General features: G+C 53.1%; 1 protein-coding gene across 1 annotated transcript in view; it reads right to left on the bottom strand.

Moving 5' to 3' along the window:
• Window positions 1-2,355: 2,355 nt before the first annotated feature.
• The window catches only part of MXRA7 (matrix remodeling associated 7), a 30,957-nt gene continuing 15,444 nt past the window's right edge, over window positions 2,356-17,868 (bottom strand). Inside the window, exons 2-4 of the mRNA XM_052658643.1 lie at window positions 16,540-16,603; window positions 11,286-11,385; window positions 2,356-3,686 (exon numbers count right to left, since the gene is read on the bottom strand). Coding sequence (XP_052514603.1) covers window positions 3,572-3,686; window positions 11,286-11,385; window positions 16,540-16,603 — 279 coding nt within the window. The 3' untranslated portion in view covers window positions 2,356-3,571. The remainder of the gene's footprint in view (window positions 3,687-11,285; window positions 11,386-16,539; window positions 16,604-17,868) is intronic.

Genomic DNA, 17,868 nt, shown 5'->3' with positions numbered 1-17,868 from the left:
GCTAAGCGTCAGGGATCTCGGTGAGGGGACGGATCGTCTGACTTGAGCTCAGTGGGCGTGGCCGCCGAGAGGCGCTGGACTACAAGGTAGCCCTGTGGGCGCGCACTCACGGAGATCTGGTTCCCGAACCCGCTCGAGACTGCCTCCGCCGCCGCCCAGGAGCATGGCAAGGCCTCGCGCGGGCCAGATGAGCCAGCCTGCGCTCCTTATTGGACAAAGGCTCTTGTCAATCACTGAGGAAATCTGACCAGACACTGAGGATGCGACCGGACTCACCGGACTTCCCGCCTCGGAGGGAGGCGGGGAGGGATGGGAGGGTGCGGTACCCAATGACAATCAAGGGCTCCGCCTTTCACGATAGATTAGCAGATGCTTGAGCCACTGAGGCGCCGCAAGGGACATTGGCCCTGGAAAGCGATTGGTCCAATCTGCGGGCGTGTGGTTCCTCAGACTATATAATGTAGGCGATTAATGACCGGATGAAAATTGTGCCGCAGAAACCCCTGAATATTTGAATGGACATGCAAACTTTTTCATAAGAAAAATGCAAATTAAAATTTTACTGAGCTAACATTCTGACATATGAGATTGGCAGAAGTCCAAAATTCAACAAGGTTCTCTGTTAAGGACAATGCAATGGCCCTGTTGGAATCTAATTTTCTTCCTCCAGACGCTTATGGTTGTTTCGTTTTGCTTTCAGCTTGCAGAGAAGGCTATGTGTTTGTTGCACTGACTCCCAGAAACTTCTAAGAACAAGCTCTGATTCTGCAAGTACATTTTCCCGAAGGGGCTTTGATTTTCCTGATCTCTAGCAATGTTGATATCTGGTAGGACATATGGGTGTCAATTGAAAATGGGTTTAAGAGGACTCTTCTGGCCACTGGTGTCCCAGTGAAGCAGACGAAGTGACAGAAATCATATAAACAGAACGAACGTGAACGTGAAGTCGCTCAGTCGTGTCTGACTCTTTGCGACCCCATGGACACCAGGCTCCTCTGTCCATGGGATTTTCTAGGCAAGAGTACTGGAGTGGGTTGCCATTTCCTTCTCCAGGGAATCTTCCCTACCCAGGGATCGAACCCAGATCTCCCGCATTGTAGACAGACGCTCTACCGTCTGAACCACCAGGGAAGTCCTATATAAACAGAAGCCAGGGCTTATCTGGAAATGGTGTCAAAACCACCCAAGTGATGGTAGCAAGCCAGCAGTGCTTCTGCAGACCATCAGAGGCACAGATCCTGGGCAACAGAACCACTACCCAGGAGTGTTATGTATGCTGGGCACTCAGACACTGGCTTCCAAGTCACCATCAGGTGACAGAGTGATCCTGTCTATCTGTACCCTACCCCTTTCTCACAGAGCCCCAGTGAGGTCCAATGACCTGCTCCTCTGCATGACTATGTGCTTAGAGGATGCTGGTCCCAGCCCCAGACATCTCAGCCAACCATGGTGGTCCCATCTCCTTGCTAGTGATTGGTGAAGGAATGCACACATGACATTCTGGCCAGTTGGCGTACCTGATTCAGGGGCACCTGAATCAGTTGCCTTACTCCTAGAGACACAAGCAAGAAATGTACCTTTTCCTGCTTCTGGACGTGACATCTGAACTCCTGCAGCCATCTTGCAACCATGAGGAGCGCTGGTTTGTGACAAAAGCCTACAGTGCAAGGAAGTCCAAGTTAAGAGAGTTATAGCGTGGGCCCTGACTCTTCTGGACCTGCAGCCATTCTGCTTTTGGACTCCTCTCATGCCCTGGTTCTCCTCTTGTTTAAGACACCTGAGTTGGACTTTTCAGTTCTTTGCAGTTGGAACATCTTAGCTGCACTAAGTGTAGAAAATTTTCTGCAATTTACTTTTTCTGCAGTCATAAGAATTTTGACTCAATTACCCACAAGTCATTTGTTCGTTTGATAAAATGAGAGAAGGACTGGAAGAAGGCGAGGAAAGAGACATAAAGTGGCTGCATGGCAGTGCAAGTTCTGCTGACATGCATTCAGGGCGGGCAGGAAGACAGAAGACAACCTAGTTGCGGGGCCGGGGGTGGGGGGGGGCAATCCCTGGGACACGAGAGAGGAAACAAACAATACTTAAATCATAACATTTTAAAACAGCGGTGACACAAAAGATAAAAATAATATTTAAAAAAAGAACAAAAGTACTGACATTTGGATACAACAACAAACACAGAGAGCAGACCCTCCTGTTGTGAACTGTCAGCAAAGAAGCTAAAGCAATTACTGTGACAGATGGGGGAAGGGGCCTGGGAAAACCTCTAACAAGCAAGAGAGGAGGAAAGAAAGTTCACTGTGTTCCCCGTAATTATTAAATTGAGGTTCGGAAAACGCCACTGCTGCTTTTACTTCCGTGTGTTTAGTTTTATTTCAGCAAATAAAAAGTATTTTCAAGAACTTTCTTAGGTTATCCCTTTAGCGTACCCTCCTTCATTCAGTTGGCTATGGATTTTTCTGCCAGTGGGGTGGTCAGAAGCAGGATCTGGACAGCATGGAAGAACCGCTGTTATTGTCATCATTGTGCACTCACTGACTCACAGAACTTTATTGACGTGCTAAGGTGGCCCAGACACTCTTCATGAGGTCATTTTGGCATTTTATTGAATGCTAACTGGTGAGGTTTTCTTTCTCTGCATGTGCACCTGGCTTCTCCAAAGGTCTTGATTTTTATTTGTTTGTTTATGGCTGTACCTCACAGCTTGCAGGATCTTAGTTCCCTGACCAGGGATTAGACCCACATCCTCGGCATCCACCTTTCTTAACCACTGGGCCAGCAGGGAATTCTCCTCCACAGGACTTTAATTTCTCTCAAGGTAGGGACTGTGCTGCGTATTTTATTTCTGTTGACAGTGTCTAGCATTTGCGTGATGAGCACTCACAGAAATCTTAATTATATATAAAGTAAGTGTCATGGTTAAATAAGAGACACTCTTAGAGGGTCCTAACTCTGATACCGTTGCTTTGTTCCAGGATGGAAGGTGAGTCTTTGAATCAGACTTTTTCGCTTTTTCAGAGATGCTCCCCTATGGCTTGCTTCCATACAGTGACAGAAGCTTCCAGAAATTCTTCCAAGGCAGAGGAAGCTGTAGTGTTAATAGGCTGGATACTCGGGCAGCGGGACCTGATACTCTTCCTTACAGCATCCCTGAATCTTTTCCACACCATGTGCTGGGTTGGAGGGGGATGCAGGAGGTGGGGAACTGAGGCTTCGAGCCAGCCCTTCTGGGCCGGTGCTTGCTTAGGATCTAATTGGGATCAGATGACAGGCTCAGAGGGGAACCCATGTCACAGCTGGGGCCTCCCCAGCAAACAGAAGCCAAAGGACTCAGGGACTTTTTTTTCTCCTTTGAGGACAACTGTCCTGACTCCTGTAACATGATATCTAAACTGCAAGATCTGAGAAACTCTGTATATGCCACATCTCTACATCTACGTATATAAGATAAAAGGAAGCCTACAAAAGTCTGAGACTAGCAAGGGTGTGGGTCCCAGGTCGGGGCAGAGTCATGGCCCAGCTGTCGCGGCCCAGCTGTCACGGCGTCCTGCCAGGCGGAGGCGGCCTACATGTCGTAGAGCCGGAGCTGCTCCTGCACGTCACCATCGGACATCTCGCCAAAGGTCTCCTTGTTGTCCTTCATGAGCTTGAAGATGGCAGCCAGCTGTTCCTTCTGAACTCTGTCAAGAAGAAAGGATAAAGAGGAAAAAGGTGCTCCCAAGCCAGGGAGAGACAGAGGCTTGTGTATCCCGTAGAGTCAGAATAAGGAAATGAAACAAAGACAAAACCCGCTCTTAACACAGGAGCTCATTTGGTCTTAAAAAAAAAAAAAAAAGAGCCTTCTACTAACTGGGGTTCTAAGTCTTGGGGTCTACCCTGGAGATTTGGGGACCCTAGGTTATCACTCAGGTTCTTGTCACTGCACTTCCCCATAGGCCTCCCTTTAATGTTGACTGCACATCTGCCCGGGGGGTGGGCCACAAGGGACGAGAGGTGTCTCCACTAGGTGACTGGAGAGCCTATGAAGAGACATGTTAGAAACAGCCTTCGTTTAGCAGGGGTCCCCAGCCTCCAGGATCTGATGATCTGAGGTGGGGCTGATGTAATAATAATAGAAGTCAAGTGCACAATAAATGTAATGTGCTTGAATCGCCCCGAAACCACCTCCTCCCACCCCCGGTCCCAGTCTGTGGGAAAGCTGTCTTCCACGAAACCAGTTCCTGGTGCCAAAAAGGTTGGGGACCGCTAGTTTAGACGGCTGAGCCAAAAGTGCAGGAAGGTAAAACACAATTGGCTGGGAAACGGGCACGTACAGATGTGTGCGCAGGATGCTTGGCCCAAGGGCAAGGGTGGGTGTGGGGTCTCACTGCCCAGAGGAAGGGGCGCCTTTTTCCAGTTTGCACAAGGACACCTTAGAGCCAGTGGGGGCTCTGCCCCTCCTACCAGGGAACAGGCCTGGCTAGAGATCAGTTTTATGTTCACCGCACCTGGGCTGGGGGGTTGGGGGCTGGGACTGATGTTCTGTCATCTCTGTGAAGCTGGGCCATGTCATCTGACCAGCACAGGACACCTCCCAGCAGTGCAAACATGAAAGGGTGGGGAGACGCTCAGCTGCCGCGGGTTGCTTTCTTGTTGGCTCTGCTCTGCTGTGCTGTGCTGTCAGCCTGGCTGGGCCCTGCATGCTGGCACGGGCTCACCACGCCAGTTTCAGGCTTCTGTGATTCCTCCCTCCACCCTGTACCAGCAGATCGGCACGGGCCACCTTCAGAGGATGTCAAGCAAACGGCAAGTCTGCTCTGGTCCCTGCAGACCCACCAGAAGGCAGGGCCTCAGCACAGCCTCTGGGCACCCTGGCTTTGCAAGGCACAGCACTACCCAGCCGGCACCTCCATCCTGCCTAGAGGGGCTCTCGATCCATGTCTGGTCTTACACTTGTCCTAACATATTCCTTCTGCAATAATCCTCTATCTCCAAACAGCAGGTCGTTTGTTTTCTGACTAGACCAGCAGCTAGAAGCTGAAATACTGAAGTCCCACATCCAAGCCTCTCTCAGTCACCCTGGAGATGTTATTTCTACAATCTGCTTTCCTGTCCAGAGGAAAAGGAACCTGTGAGAAGTCCGTGGTATCCTACTGCCTGAAGAAAGGAATACTATGGGTCAAGAGGCTGTGAGTTGAACTCCTTGGATGGAATCCAGATATACAAGTGGGCACCCCCCAAAGGAACACAAATCCTCCATGTGTCTCTTAATGGCCATGGCGCTTGCGCGTCCTAGAACGTCATACTTTGCTGGAGAGTAACAGGCACCAATTGAGAGAGAGAGAGAGAGAGAGAGAGAGAGAGAGAGCTCGAATTTTAATGGGTTCAAGAAGATTATTTTTGAAAGACAATGCAAAACGGAAATAAACACGCAGTAATCAAGACCATCTACTCAAAGTTTATTGGACCAAAGGCTGAATACAGAAATCCAAGCCGTAAAGAGTACATGAGGTTTGGTGCCTGCAAGCCACATTCAGAAAGTGTCCAGACAAACTTCATAACCTGGAGAGTCACCTGTTTTTTCAGTCAGACCCTGGCCTGGACAAGGACATCTCTTACTACTGCTGTGTGGGGCAGGGACTACTCACAAGAGCACATCTGCTATTTGTTACATGGTTCTGTGTGGTCTTCCTTTGTTCTCTGTTCTGTCCTAAGCCCATGAACCTAAAGTACTAGACCCGGAAGAGAAGGTCCCTGGGAATGTAACATGCCCTGGGAACTGACATTGAACATTTCCCAGCCTTGCATTAGATAAAAAAAGAAATTTTCCTATAAACTTAGTGCTTTTAAAAATGTTTTAACCAATAAATCTAAAAACTGCAGATTAGTTTGGTATAGTATAAATATCGTCAAATATAAAATTCCAAGAAACGGATCTGGGACCCCATCTGACGATCTGGTGAAGTTCTAACTCATCTAAGAAACCGAGTAAAAGGCAGAACTGATACGGCCATTTTAAGCGATCACTATCATTATTGCTTCTGCTAAAGCGAAGGTGGAGATGCAGCTGAGCTGGTAAGAACATGGTGAAAAGGCCTCTTAGCAACAAGAAGACTGGATCCAAGCCTGCTCTAAGTGGAGGGTACGGGCCAGAGGAAATCAACAGCTGGTTCTGGTGCTTTGCTGCCCACGCATCAACCATTGTCTCCCTCACCCACCAATCCAGCCAGCTAAAGACAGAGGGGAAGTGGGCCCTAAGGGGGAGGAGGGCAGTCGACCCCCCTGAACACCTAGTGGGCCCAGGCAGCACCGCATCATGTGTCCATCACGCCTCAATGTCTCTCTTGGTTTGGCTTTAGTGATGAAAAGCAGAAGGGCTGGCATGAAACTATACTGATTTTAAAATGATGGCATTGGTGACATTGGTGATATCTCAGGTGTAAAGGGTGTGTGGACGACAGGAACATTGAGTGACAAGGAAAATAAAAGTCCAGGAAAACCCTTCAGCTAAACAAAGCAATCCACACAGACAGGGAGGAACGCCTCTGGAAGGGATCACCCCAGGCATTGCGGACCCTCCCGGCCAAGGAAAGTCCTGGAGTGGGGGTCGACTCCTGGAAGATTTATGTAGGAAAATGCACCCCAGGAGCCCACTTGCTCCTCTCTGGGGCTTCCACTGTATTGCTCAAGTTTTAAGATGCCAAAAGGAAAAGCCTTTAGGAGGAGCCTAAGGATAACTTCATTATTCCTCGGTTCTGTAAAGAGAAATAAGGGGAAAAGATCATTGATTTCACTCATACCATCTTACTGCGGGAAAAGGAGAGGGGGAAATAGGGTGAGGAAGGGGAACGTTTGGAATTGCAGAAGCCAGCCCAGACGCTAGGATCCAGACCCCAGGGGAGCCACCTGCAGCAGAATGGCCCACTAACCAAAGCTAGCCTGAGACCCTCTGCCAGGCCTACCAGGAAGCAGGTCAGGCTCCATGTGTGGGTAGTTAGGCCAAAAGCTCCCACTTGTAGGTCAGTAGGCAGGTCAAGTCCTTCATGTATGTATTTAGTTCAGGTCCCACAAACGGACAGTTAAGCAGTCCCAAGGAGGGTCCCAAGTGTGGGGGACCGAGCCGCTTGGGGTCCCACACATGGGTAGTTAGGCAGGGAGGGTCCTCAGTTAGGCAGTAGGGCAGATAGGGGCCCAGGTATTGGCAGTTTCGCAGTAAGGTTCCACTTGTAGGTAGTTGGTCAGGGTGGACTTTCAGTTCGATAAGTGGGCAGGTCAGGGCCCACCCATTGATAGTAGAGCAGGTCAAGGGCCCAGTTGTAGGTAGTTGGCAGGGAGGGTCCCACACTGGGTATTTGAGCAGTCTGGATCTCGCATGTAAGGGGTTGAGCAGGTTGGGTCCTCAGTTAGGTAGCTGGGCAGATTGGGGCTCCCTTGTACCTAGTTTAACAGGGAAGGTCCCTTAGCAGGTAGTTGGCGGGGAGGGTCCCCCAAGTGTCAATGAGCAGGGCGGCCAAATGTAGGTGGGTGGGCTGAGGCCTCACCTATATTTAGTTAGGTAGATCAGACTGCAAGGGTCAGATTCTTGGCTTTGTGGCCGTTCTAAACTGGTCCTCTCACCAGAGATTATTTCCTGTCCTTGCTACGTGGGTTTTGTCCCTTCTGGGGACAGTGGCTTCTAAGGACGTGTGCTCCCCAGATGAGGCAAATGGTGCGTGCGCCTTTCATAAGGGACAAGTTGAGCACTCTACCCAACTGAGCGCTGAGGGAGCCCCGGGGGGACCCAACTTTATCCCTCTGGCGCCCTCATGTGGACATAAGCCAGCATGTGTTTCTAGAAATTCACGCTGGTGGATGATTCACGAACACGTCAGGAGGCAGAAAACAGAAGATCCATTCACCTTTGCCAGTTATGCATTTCAAAACATCATTCATTAGAGTGGTGTCCACTCCCAAAAGGGTCAGGCCAGCCCTGGGGACATTCAGAATAGAGTGGGTACTTGGGTCCCGGGTCCTTATTATCAGAGCTAGCTGGTCTACCCCCTGGGTTCCACTTTTCCCTGGTCCGGAAGATGGGAAGAAGGGATGGTGTACAACGAAAGGAGTGCCCAATGGTCCCTTTTTTCTTTTTTTTTTTTTTTTTTTGCTGCCAAGCTAGAAGCCAGCCAAGCTCTCCAGTTTCACTAGTCTTGGGTGTGAGCAGCGGTGTCTTGCTGCGGGGAGCAGTCACAACCTGCAAGTCCCCCATCCCAGCCACATTCTGAGGCTGCATGTGGCACCTCCCAGAAGAGCTGCGGGGGGAACCCACACTATTGTGTTGGCCGGCTTAGTGAATTTAAAGTCAAGAATTTGCAGCATGGGCTTTTAATCTGCTTGCCACGTGATGGGGACCCTGAATGCCAGGAAAGGAATTAGAAACAAGCAGAGTTTGGTTGATTAGAATTTGACAGTCAAAGAAGGGCACACACTTTTCACTGGCCTCTGGCTTTAGTGGTTTGACAGTATTTTTCACCCTGACAATCCCAAGGCAGTTTTCTGAACCCAACGGGGACCAGAGCTGTCTCATGCCCGTCAGCTCTCCTGGTCCCCAGGGGATCTATCTCGCTGTAGATGGAAAGACAAAGCCACACTTGCCAGCCTCTGCAACCCCAAGCATCACCATGCGAGGACCATGCGAGAAGGGTGGGCGTCATGGGGCCCCATGCAGTGCTGAGTGGGCTGACCACGTGCAGGGACCACGTGCAGGGAGAGAGCAAGCAGACGTGTGGGGCAGCCCCAGGAGCATGCTGGGACGGGTGGTAATGAAAATGAACATGAACTCCAGCCCCGTCCTGGGAGGACCGTGTTTACGGGCCATGAAGTCCGCCAGTCCCTCCTTCTCAGCTTGGGCAGGGCTGTGATAACCAAGCCTGCAGGTGAGGAGGTGAGAAACCTTCACCCCAACAGCAGCACTCGGGCAGTCTCCACCCCCCCCCCCCCAGAACAGCACTCATCTGGAGAGCCCCAAAGATCCAGCCGGGAATGACCCATCCCGCCCCGGGGAACACAGAGTCTGCTCTCTGGACACCATGGAGGAAAGACTTTCCTTTTTCCTGCCCGATATCCCCGCTCTGAGCCCAGGGACGGTGGCAGTCTGACTCCAGCCCGATCCTGCCATCCAGTCAGCTAACTGGCCTCTCCCTTTCTAACGGTCCCTCACATCTGCAGCAGACACAGAATAAGCTCAGGGTCTTGGCCACAGCCTCTGCCCACAGGGGCCTTCGAGGGACCCGCAGGCACGTCAAGCCCCCTCCATCCTTAATGCTGGGCTGCATACCTTTTCTGGAAAGGGCCAGGTTCCGACTCTTTTAGGCTTTATGGGCCCTGCGGTCCCTCTGCTACTACTCAGTTCAGCCCCTGCATTGCAAAAGCTGCCACAGACCACAGAAAAGCAGGTGAATGCAGCCAGGTTCCAATCACACTGGATTTACAAAAACAGGGCCGTGGTCTTCTGCCAGCCCTTGCTCTGATCATAACTACCCGCCTGACCCACAGCTTGGCACAGGGTTTCTGCTGGGCACTGTTTTACTTTCTTTTGATGTTGTTCGGTCGCTAAGTGGTATCCGACTCTTTGTGACCCTGTGGGCCGCAGCACATCAGGCTTCCCTGTCCTTCACTATCTCCCGGAGTTTGCTCAAACTCATGTCCATTGAGTCAGTGATGCCATCTAACCATCTCATCCTCTGTCACCCCCTTCTCCCCTTGCCCTCAGTCTTTTCCAGCATCAGGGTCTTTTCCAGTGTGTCGGCTCTTTGCATCAGGTGGCCAAAGTATTGGAGCTTTCTTAGGGCAGGACTAACGCTGCAGGGGTGAACACCACCTCCTGGGGACGACAGTTTCCCCCCAGCCTCACAAGGGGGCGCTGGTCCTCCAAGCAGCTGGTTCATTAGGTCCAGGAGGGACTTGGGCCTCCAAGAACCCCTCGGCTGTGGGAAAGGGGCCTACTGGCCCAGGAGCCTTGAGCTGGATGAGAATGAGCCGGCCAGGGTGCACAGAAATGAATTAATCGGTTATGAAGGCGGCAGAGGAGGAGAGATTTAGATCACAGTCGTGATGGGGCCAGTCACAGACAGGGTGAAGGAGGCACCGCTAATCTAAGAAGTCAATCTCCTTACCAAAAGGATTTGCAAGAATATTTGTGGCTCAGGACCTAAGGAACTTGCTACAGGGAAGTGAGGTCAGAAGTCAGCTCAATCCTGAAATATAAAGGCAGCAAACCGGGTCACACCCAGAGGCCGCAGCGCGTGGGCACCAAGGAGTGGGGGGACACCTCCCCCAGGCTGGGCTCACCCTGCCACCCCTCCAACCCTGGGTGAAGAGCCTTCCGGAAGGATTGGCGGCAGCTCCAGGAGGGGAATAGGGGTTCTCGTGGGCAGAGCACCTTCTGACTCCTGAGTGATGCTGGGTGGGTTGGAAATAACAGAATCTAGATCCTGGAATAACAGAGCCTCCATTCCTGACCCTAGAACCCAGCTTGTGGGGGCCAGTGGGGAGTGACTGCCAAGCCCCTCCGGGTTACCGGTCTCAGGAAACACGCCCCCATTTGTTAATAGATGTGTGCCTGAACCAAAAGGACCCCAGACCACAGGCTGGCCTGTGTCAGACCAGCGGTTTTTCCCCCTGATGCGTCCCCGCTGTACTGCTGCTCCTTAGGACAGAAGCCCATGGGTCTAAAGGAAGCCAATGGGTCAGCGTGGGTGTCCGGCGGGCGACGCGCGGGGGAAGAAGCCAGTCCTAAAAATGAGTTGCTGCCGTGGCTGCAGCTGCCTCAGAGCTCCACGGAGCAGAACAGATAAAAAAGGACTGCTGGCCCGGTGCTGGGGTGGGGGTGGGGGAGCTGGACGGTGCTGGCGGGGTAGGGCGAGGGCGCTTGGCTGCCAGGCGGATGAGCAGGAAGAATCGTGCTCTGTCCTGAAGTGATGGATTGGTTTTGTCATGAACTCTACGGGAACAGCCGGATCTGCTTCAGGCTCTTCCCAAGCATCTCGGTTTCTCCCTTTCGGTGGGGGAGGTGCGGGGCAAGAAAGGGCTCGGCCGCCCTCCCTCCTCCCGGTCACTCGCTCCTCCAGAGTTTCCCAAGGGTACTGTTAGCGGGTAATGGAGCCAGGACAGGGGGGGAAAAAAACTCTAAAACGGAAATGGGGCAGTGGGGGCGTGGCTTGTAGGAGGCCCGCCTCCTCTCCGCGATACCACGAAGGGGCCTCCGGGAGTGGCACCAGAACCCCAGAAAGCTGAGCAGCCCGGAGGAGGGCCGGCCGGCCTACCTCTGTTCCTCCTCCAGCTCCTCCTTGGTCATCATCTTCTTGTACTGGTTTCCCCGCAGCTTCCCAGGGCTGTATTTGAAGGAGAAGGCCTCCTCACCCCCTGCGGAGACGACACCCAGTAGAGCCGGTTAGCGTGCCGGGCTCTCCGGCAAATTTAGTCCCCTTTCCCTTCCTTAGTTTCCAAAGAACCACGTGGGCCAGAGACGGCGCCCGCTTCAGGCTCTGGGGCAGACGGGGCCCCACGCCCACCCCAGCCCTGCGCCTGGAAGGTTCTCCCCACACCCCTTCCACTCAGGAACTCTTTTTAGGAACTTGACCCGGGGATGAGGTAGCCAGAATGAAACCTGCACACACGCATACGCACACACACACACACACACACACACACACACACACACTTGACCCGGGGATGAGGTAGCCAGAATGAAACCTGCACACACACACACACACACACACAGACACACACACACACACACACACCAGCCCCCCCCCCCCCCCCCAGGCCATTTGGTTCCATCCATTCTCCCAAGGGGCTTCCCAGGCTAGTGTTAAAGAATCTGCCTGCCAATGCAGGAGACTCTGGTTGGATCCCTGGGTAGGGATGATCCCCTGGAGGAGGGCATGGCAACCCACTCCAGTGTTCTTGCCTGGAGAATCCCATGGACAGAGGAGCCTGGCGGGCTACAGCTCATGTGGTCGCAGAGTTGCACATGACTGAAGCGACTTAGCAAGCACACATGCATTCTCCCAAGACCAGGCTGGACCATCCTCAGAGCTGCCTGTCGGCCCCTCTCCCTCAAGGGCTCTGGCCAAACAGCTGTCCCCAGGGCTTTTCTCCCCCTCATCCTGACCCTCCCTTCCCAATGCTGCTGTGCTCATTACACGGTCAGACAGAGGTCACTTATCTCTGGGAAGCAGGCTGTGCCTGGGCACTGCGTTCCCTGCCTCTCCTTGGGTCCGGGGTATAGAAGGCAACAGGGACCTGCGACCCTCCTGCCGAGGTCCTGGGCCTCCTGGGCTTGAGAGTGCCCGCCCTGCCATCTAGGAGCATCATGTCGGCAGGCACCTTCTATGCCCCTCCTTCCACCGGTGACCAAGAATCTAAAAAAAAAAATGCATCCAGCCCACAATGGGACAAGGGATAATGTGGGCTTGTCCATGGCGTGTTTAAATAGGTCATTAAAACCAGTACTTAGGGGGACCTCCCTGGTGGTCCAGTGGCTAAGACTCTAAGCTCCCAATGCAGAGGGGCCTGGGTTCAGTCCCTGGTCATGGAACTAGATCCCACATGCTGCGACTAAGGCCTAGTACCACCAAATAAATAACTGTATTTTATATATATATATATATATATATATATATATATATATATAAATGGCTTCCCAAGTGGCTGGCAAAGAATCCACCTGCAACGAGGGAGACCTGGGTTTGATCCCTGGGTTGGGAAGATCCCCTGGAGAAGGGAACAGCTACCCACTCCAGTATTCTTGCCTGGAGAATTCCATGAACTGTATTCATGGACTGTATAGTCCATTGGGGTCGTAAAGAGTTGGACATGACTGAACGACTTTCACTTTCATATATATTTTAAAGTACTTATTACTGAATGGGTGTTCCCGGGTTTGCCAAACCCAGAGCAGCCTTCGTAAGACCTTGTAGCTGCTTTGGAACGTACAGAAGGGCAGTTCTAGAGGCCTGAGGAGGGCACACCAGGGGTTCTGGACAGAGAAAAACAGGCACGAGTGATGTGGGGAGAAGGCTGCAGGGCAGAAAAGGAAAGAGCTGTGAGCATTCTCCTGGCCAAGTGTCCAATGGAGACCATTCCCTTGGGAAGCAGTGCCCTTACATGGACCTTCAGCTCAGCAGGTGGAGGGCAGACAGCCTCCGGCCAGCCTGGGGGACCGAGGGTGAACAGCTTGTCTTATCTAATTTCCGTTAATGTATAAAGAATTGAGTATGGGAAACGCAGAGACCAGCAAATCACCTTCCCACACAGATGTCTTCTTTTTCAGTTCTGTTCTATGTCACTCAAAAGTCAGGGATCTCAAACACCTCCACATCCTGCCCTGCGGCCACCCAGACGGTCTCCAGCTGGCGGCTGTCCCCAGTGATCAGACAGGCTGGCGTGGGCTCCAGGCAGGAAAGGGCTGCAGCCTCTGAGCCTCGTGTTCTCTCTGGGCCAAAGAAAGAAGGTTCTGGATGCAAATTCAGAACCCGGGCGTTGTTGTGGGGGTGATGTTTGCTCTCACCACAACCTGATTGACTTTGCAGGAGAATCTGGCCCCCAAGGCTGAGCATTCCCCTCACCCCACGTCTGGACAGGGTTTATTCAGCAAATATTGATATTCAGTGAGCACTCTGCTGGGTGCTGGGGGCTTAGCAGGGAAGAAAGCATACAGTGGGCAAAGATGAGTAATCAAAATAGCAGTTTGCAGTAGGTCCTGAGAGCTTCAGCAAAGGATAGTGGGAGGAGAGAGGAAGGTGGGGAGAGGGCTGCTTGGAAGTTCAATGGCAGCGGGGAGGGCTGTCAGGAAGGGCTTTTCAGGTGATGCTGCAGGTCTGGGGAGGCGGATCTAGCAAAGCAAGGAGGCCGGGTGACAGGGAGCAAGGGGACAGGAGGACATGGGGTGAGGAGCCAGGGCTCCAGGGGAGGCCTTATTACATTTCTCTTAAGGTATAAAGAATTGAGGATGGGAAATGCGGAGACCAGCTGAATATTTTTTGCTCTTCACTCTGTGCTTGGCTCTTCATTCATTCTGCAGTACTTGCTGAATGAATGAAGAGCATATTCTTCCTCCTGGTGAGCTGGGGCTGGGGCTTGGTGCTGAGACTGGATGAGCCCATCCCCCTCCCTGGAGACCCCCGCTCCCATCAGCTGCTCTTCCCTCCAGGCTGAGTACAGCTCAGGCTGATGAGCCAAGGGGCCACAGCATCATCAGGAGCTTCCAACAGCTCAGGGCTTGGACTGTGACATCCGGGGATCTGGGAGCCAAGCTGAGCAATTTGGGGCCATCGTTTGAGGGGCTGGGGGTCTTTGGTGGTCGGGAAAGAACCTGCCAAGGGGCAGAATCACACAGAGCTAGTCTCAGAACAAGCTTGCGGCCATGCTGGCTTCTGGACCTCAGGAAGAGGCGATGGACAAAGAAAACGGATTAACCTCGACATCAAGGTCATGGTGTTGCTGTTTTAGAAACATAAAGCAGAAAAATGCTGCCAGCTGGGTACTACTCAAGGTTTTCAACCTGTGGGGCGGGTCTGATGATGCTTCTCTCCTGAGCTGGAGAGAACAAACCACTAAAAAGACTTTTGCTTAATCCCATATGGTGACCAAGGGACACAGACACATCCAAGGCGGCTAGACCAGGGAGGGTTTCAACGTGAGAGCCCCCCGGGGAGGGGGACTTCCTTATGCCATCTTCTGTGAATCCGCTCAGTCACTTAGGGAAAGCACCTTGGCGAACACTAATTAATTAGCAAGCGGAACTGCTCACTGCAGAGGGCCTGGGGGCCTCTCCTGTGCGCTTCTGACAGCTGGGGCCCTACGCCTCTCCTGCCTCGGCCTCCAGAGGGCTGCCAGGAGGCGGCCTGGGGGATGGGCGAGGTCCAGGAGCAGCAGTCAGATAAGGAGGGAGGGCCCCGTTGACCCTGCACATGGCTGGGTGTGGGGCTGCACGTCTGAGAGTGTTCCAGAAGAGGGGTCTGCTGAGCCTCCCCTTGTCCTGGCCCCCAGGGCTGCCAGCAGCCTCAGCTTTTACATTCTGCATTCCCAAATCACTAATAGGATCCAATAACGTGGCAGGGACAGGCCCCAGGGCCGCAGTTCCTGCAGACCATCTGAGACACGAGCAGCAGTGGAACAGGAGCCCCTAGTAAGGGGTTGGTGACCCCCCAAACGCCCCGCCCCCCTCAGCCTTCTGCCCCACCCTCTTCCTCTAAAGCTGTCTGGATAGAAACCCAAGGCCCTTTCCTGCAGGGCCTCCTGGTTGGGGAAGCCTCCTCACACACCCCCTCCCCCAGTCCCAGCCCAACCCTGGCCGCCTGGCCCACACCACCAGCCCCAGTTACTGCATTCCTGCAGCCCTTTCTTTCCGGGGGCCCTGCCAGCTGTTGACTTAAAAATCACAGCAACAATCCCTCCTTTTAAAAAAGCCTAAAATATTTCAAACGTACACAAAAGTACAGCAAGCAATAAGTCTTCGGTGTACATGCCATATAGATTTGACCAATGCTGACATTTTGCTATTTTTGCTTCAGCTTCTTCTTCTTCCTTTTTTTTTTTAAATAAAGAAATAAAACATGACAGATCCAGCAGAGGCCCCACCCTGTGTTGGGTCCCATCTGTCTGGGGCGCTGGTCCTCGTGGGTGCTGTGCCCAGAGCAAACACATTGCTTTCCACCCAGTTAAGTCTGAATTGGTCCATTTCCTCAAGGCTCCCGGTCACTCTGTTTCTTCCACCGGCTATCTAGGATCTGATGGCCACACAGGTCTGGCTGGTCAGCTAGAGCTGCTTGGAAATCAGACGTTTCCTCTCCAGGGAACTTTAACCTGCAGAACCCAAGAGGTGGCCCTGAAAGTGGCTTTAGTCTCTGTAAAATAGGTCCGAGGTATTTGAGAGAAACATGAAATGCACAAAGTGGGGATGAGAAGGGAGTTAGGCACCGCAGGAAAGAGAAGGTCAGTGATGGGCCGTCTGTATTTGCAGGCAACTCATATTTTATAGAGGGCTTCCCAGGTGGTGCCAGTGGTAAAGAACCCGCCTGCCAATGCAGGAGACGTAAGAGACTCGGGTTTGATCCCTGGGTCAGGAAGATCCCCTGGAGGAGGGCATGGCAAGCCACTCTGGTATTCTTGCCTGGAGAATGCCATGGACAGAGGAGCCTGGTGGGCTACAGTCCATAGGGTCACAAAGAGTCAGACACGACGGAAGCAACTCAGCATGCAGGCACGCATACCGGATAGATAGAAAATCGATGGCTGAAGGAGCAAAGCGGGTGAACAGGGAGACGGGTGCGAAGGTGGGGTCAGAGAGGAGCAGGCTCCGACCTCAGTGTTCTCCAGGTTGCATCAGACGCAACTTCTCAGTCTTTCTCCCTCACCTCTCCCCCTCTACCATCCACTCCCCTTCATCCTGCCACTCGAATCCTCATCTGGGGAATCCAATGGACCACGCAAAGCCCAGCCCCCACAGCCAAAGGCGATAATGCCGGCCTCCAGGGGCAGCGCTGTGCAACCTGGAGGCCGAGTCCCACTCACCGTCTTCCTCCTCAGGCCCTGCCTGCGGTGAAGCCTCCTCACCGTCCAGCTTCTGCTCCTCTTCCTGCAAGACAAGGAGAAGGGTCAGTGCCCAGGGTTAGATCCCATCATTCGGTGTTTGACCCCTCGGTCAAAGCAACCTGACCCCTGGATCTGCTGTTAGGAGAGATGTGCTTGTGGACTGGAAGTGGACCTCGGGGATATGGGGCAGCGATGGACAGGACGTCTCGGGGAGAGGCAGGGGCCATCCAGGGACAGCCTGATCACGCACAGCACCCGCACTGTCCTTTGAGCGTGGTTGGGAGGTCCTTCCTGAGAAGGGGCCACAGTCAACAGCAGGTGGAAACAGGGATGTCAGTGTGAGTGCCAGTTGTCCGAGGCGATGGGGGGAGACTCTAGGCCAAGGACCTGTGTTTTTCACCCTGACACTTTGGCTCCTTTGCCTTTTTCAGGTGGGTCAAGTGGTGGGTGCCACTTTGATAAGTGGACTGGGCGACCCCCGCCTCCCAGTACAGTGAGTAGAACAAAAGACACGTGGGACTTCCCTGGTGGCCCAGTGGTTAAGCATCCATGGTCCAATGCAGGGGATGCCGGTTTGATCCCTGGTCCGGGAACTAAGATCCCACATGCTGCAGAGCAACTAAGCGTGTACACCCTGGAGCCGGTGTGCCAAAACTAGAGAGAAGCCCCCGTGTGCCACAACTAGAGAAAGCCCACGTGCTGCAACAAAGACAAAGTATAGCCAAAAAAAAAAAAAAAAACCCAAACAAACAAACCCCAAAAGGCAAGAGAGGAAAGCTGGTGGGGTTTCTGGAGTCCCGGCCAGGCCGAGCATCACAGAGCAGCCGTGTTTGCCCTCAGTCTCCACCTCTGCTTCCTCCAACCTCTTCTCTGTCCCTGACCATTTCAGATCGCATTTTTCCCAAAATTGGAACTCCACCTCCCTCAGCCCAGTTCTCTCCCATGGACGCACGGACAAAATAAACAGTAGGCTGGAAGGAATGTCCCGGGATGGCCTTGGTGGAGAGGAAGGAGTGACTTCAACTTGCAGGAATGTTGGAGGATGAGAGGGAGGTGGCAGAGCCGAGGGACTGGAGGGCGCGGCGAGGGGACCGAGGAAGCCCAGCGGCAGACAGGGCAGAGTGGGCAGGCGGAGGAGAGGGGAGCGCAGCCGCCCCGCAGGGCACGAGGCAGCACAGCTGACAAGCCAGACCCAGGCCTTCAGGCTCTGAGCCCTGGGGTCCAGCATCTGCAGCCTCTACAAACTGCGCAGGCAGGCTCCCGGCCAAATCAGAGCAAGCCAAGCTGGGAGACAGTTTGCACAAGGCC

This window comes from Budorcas taxicolor, chromosome 19, assembly GCF_023091745.1.
Source record: "Budorcas taxicolor isolate Tak-1 chromosome 19, Takin1.1, whole genome shotgun sequence".
In the NCBI taxonomy this organism is placed as follows: domain Eukaryota; kingdom Metazoa; phylum Chordata; class Mammalia; order Artiodactyla; family Bovidae; genus Budorcas; species Budorcas taxicolor.
The sequence above is the reverse complement of the archived record's forward strand: the minus strand, read 5'-3'. Positions and strand labels throughout refer to the sequence as shown.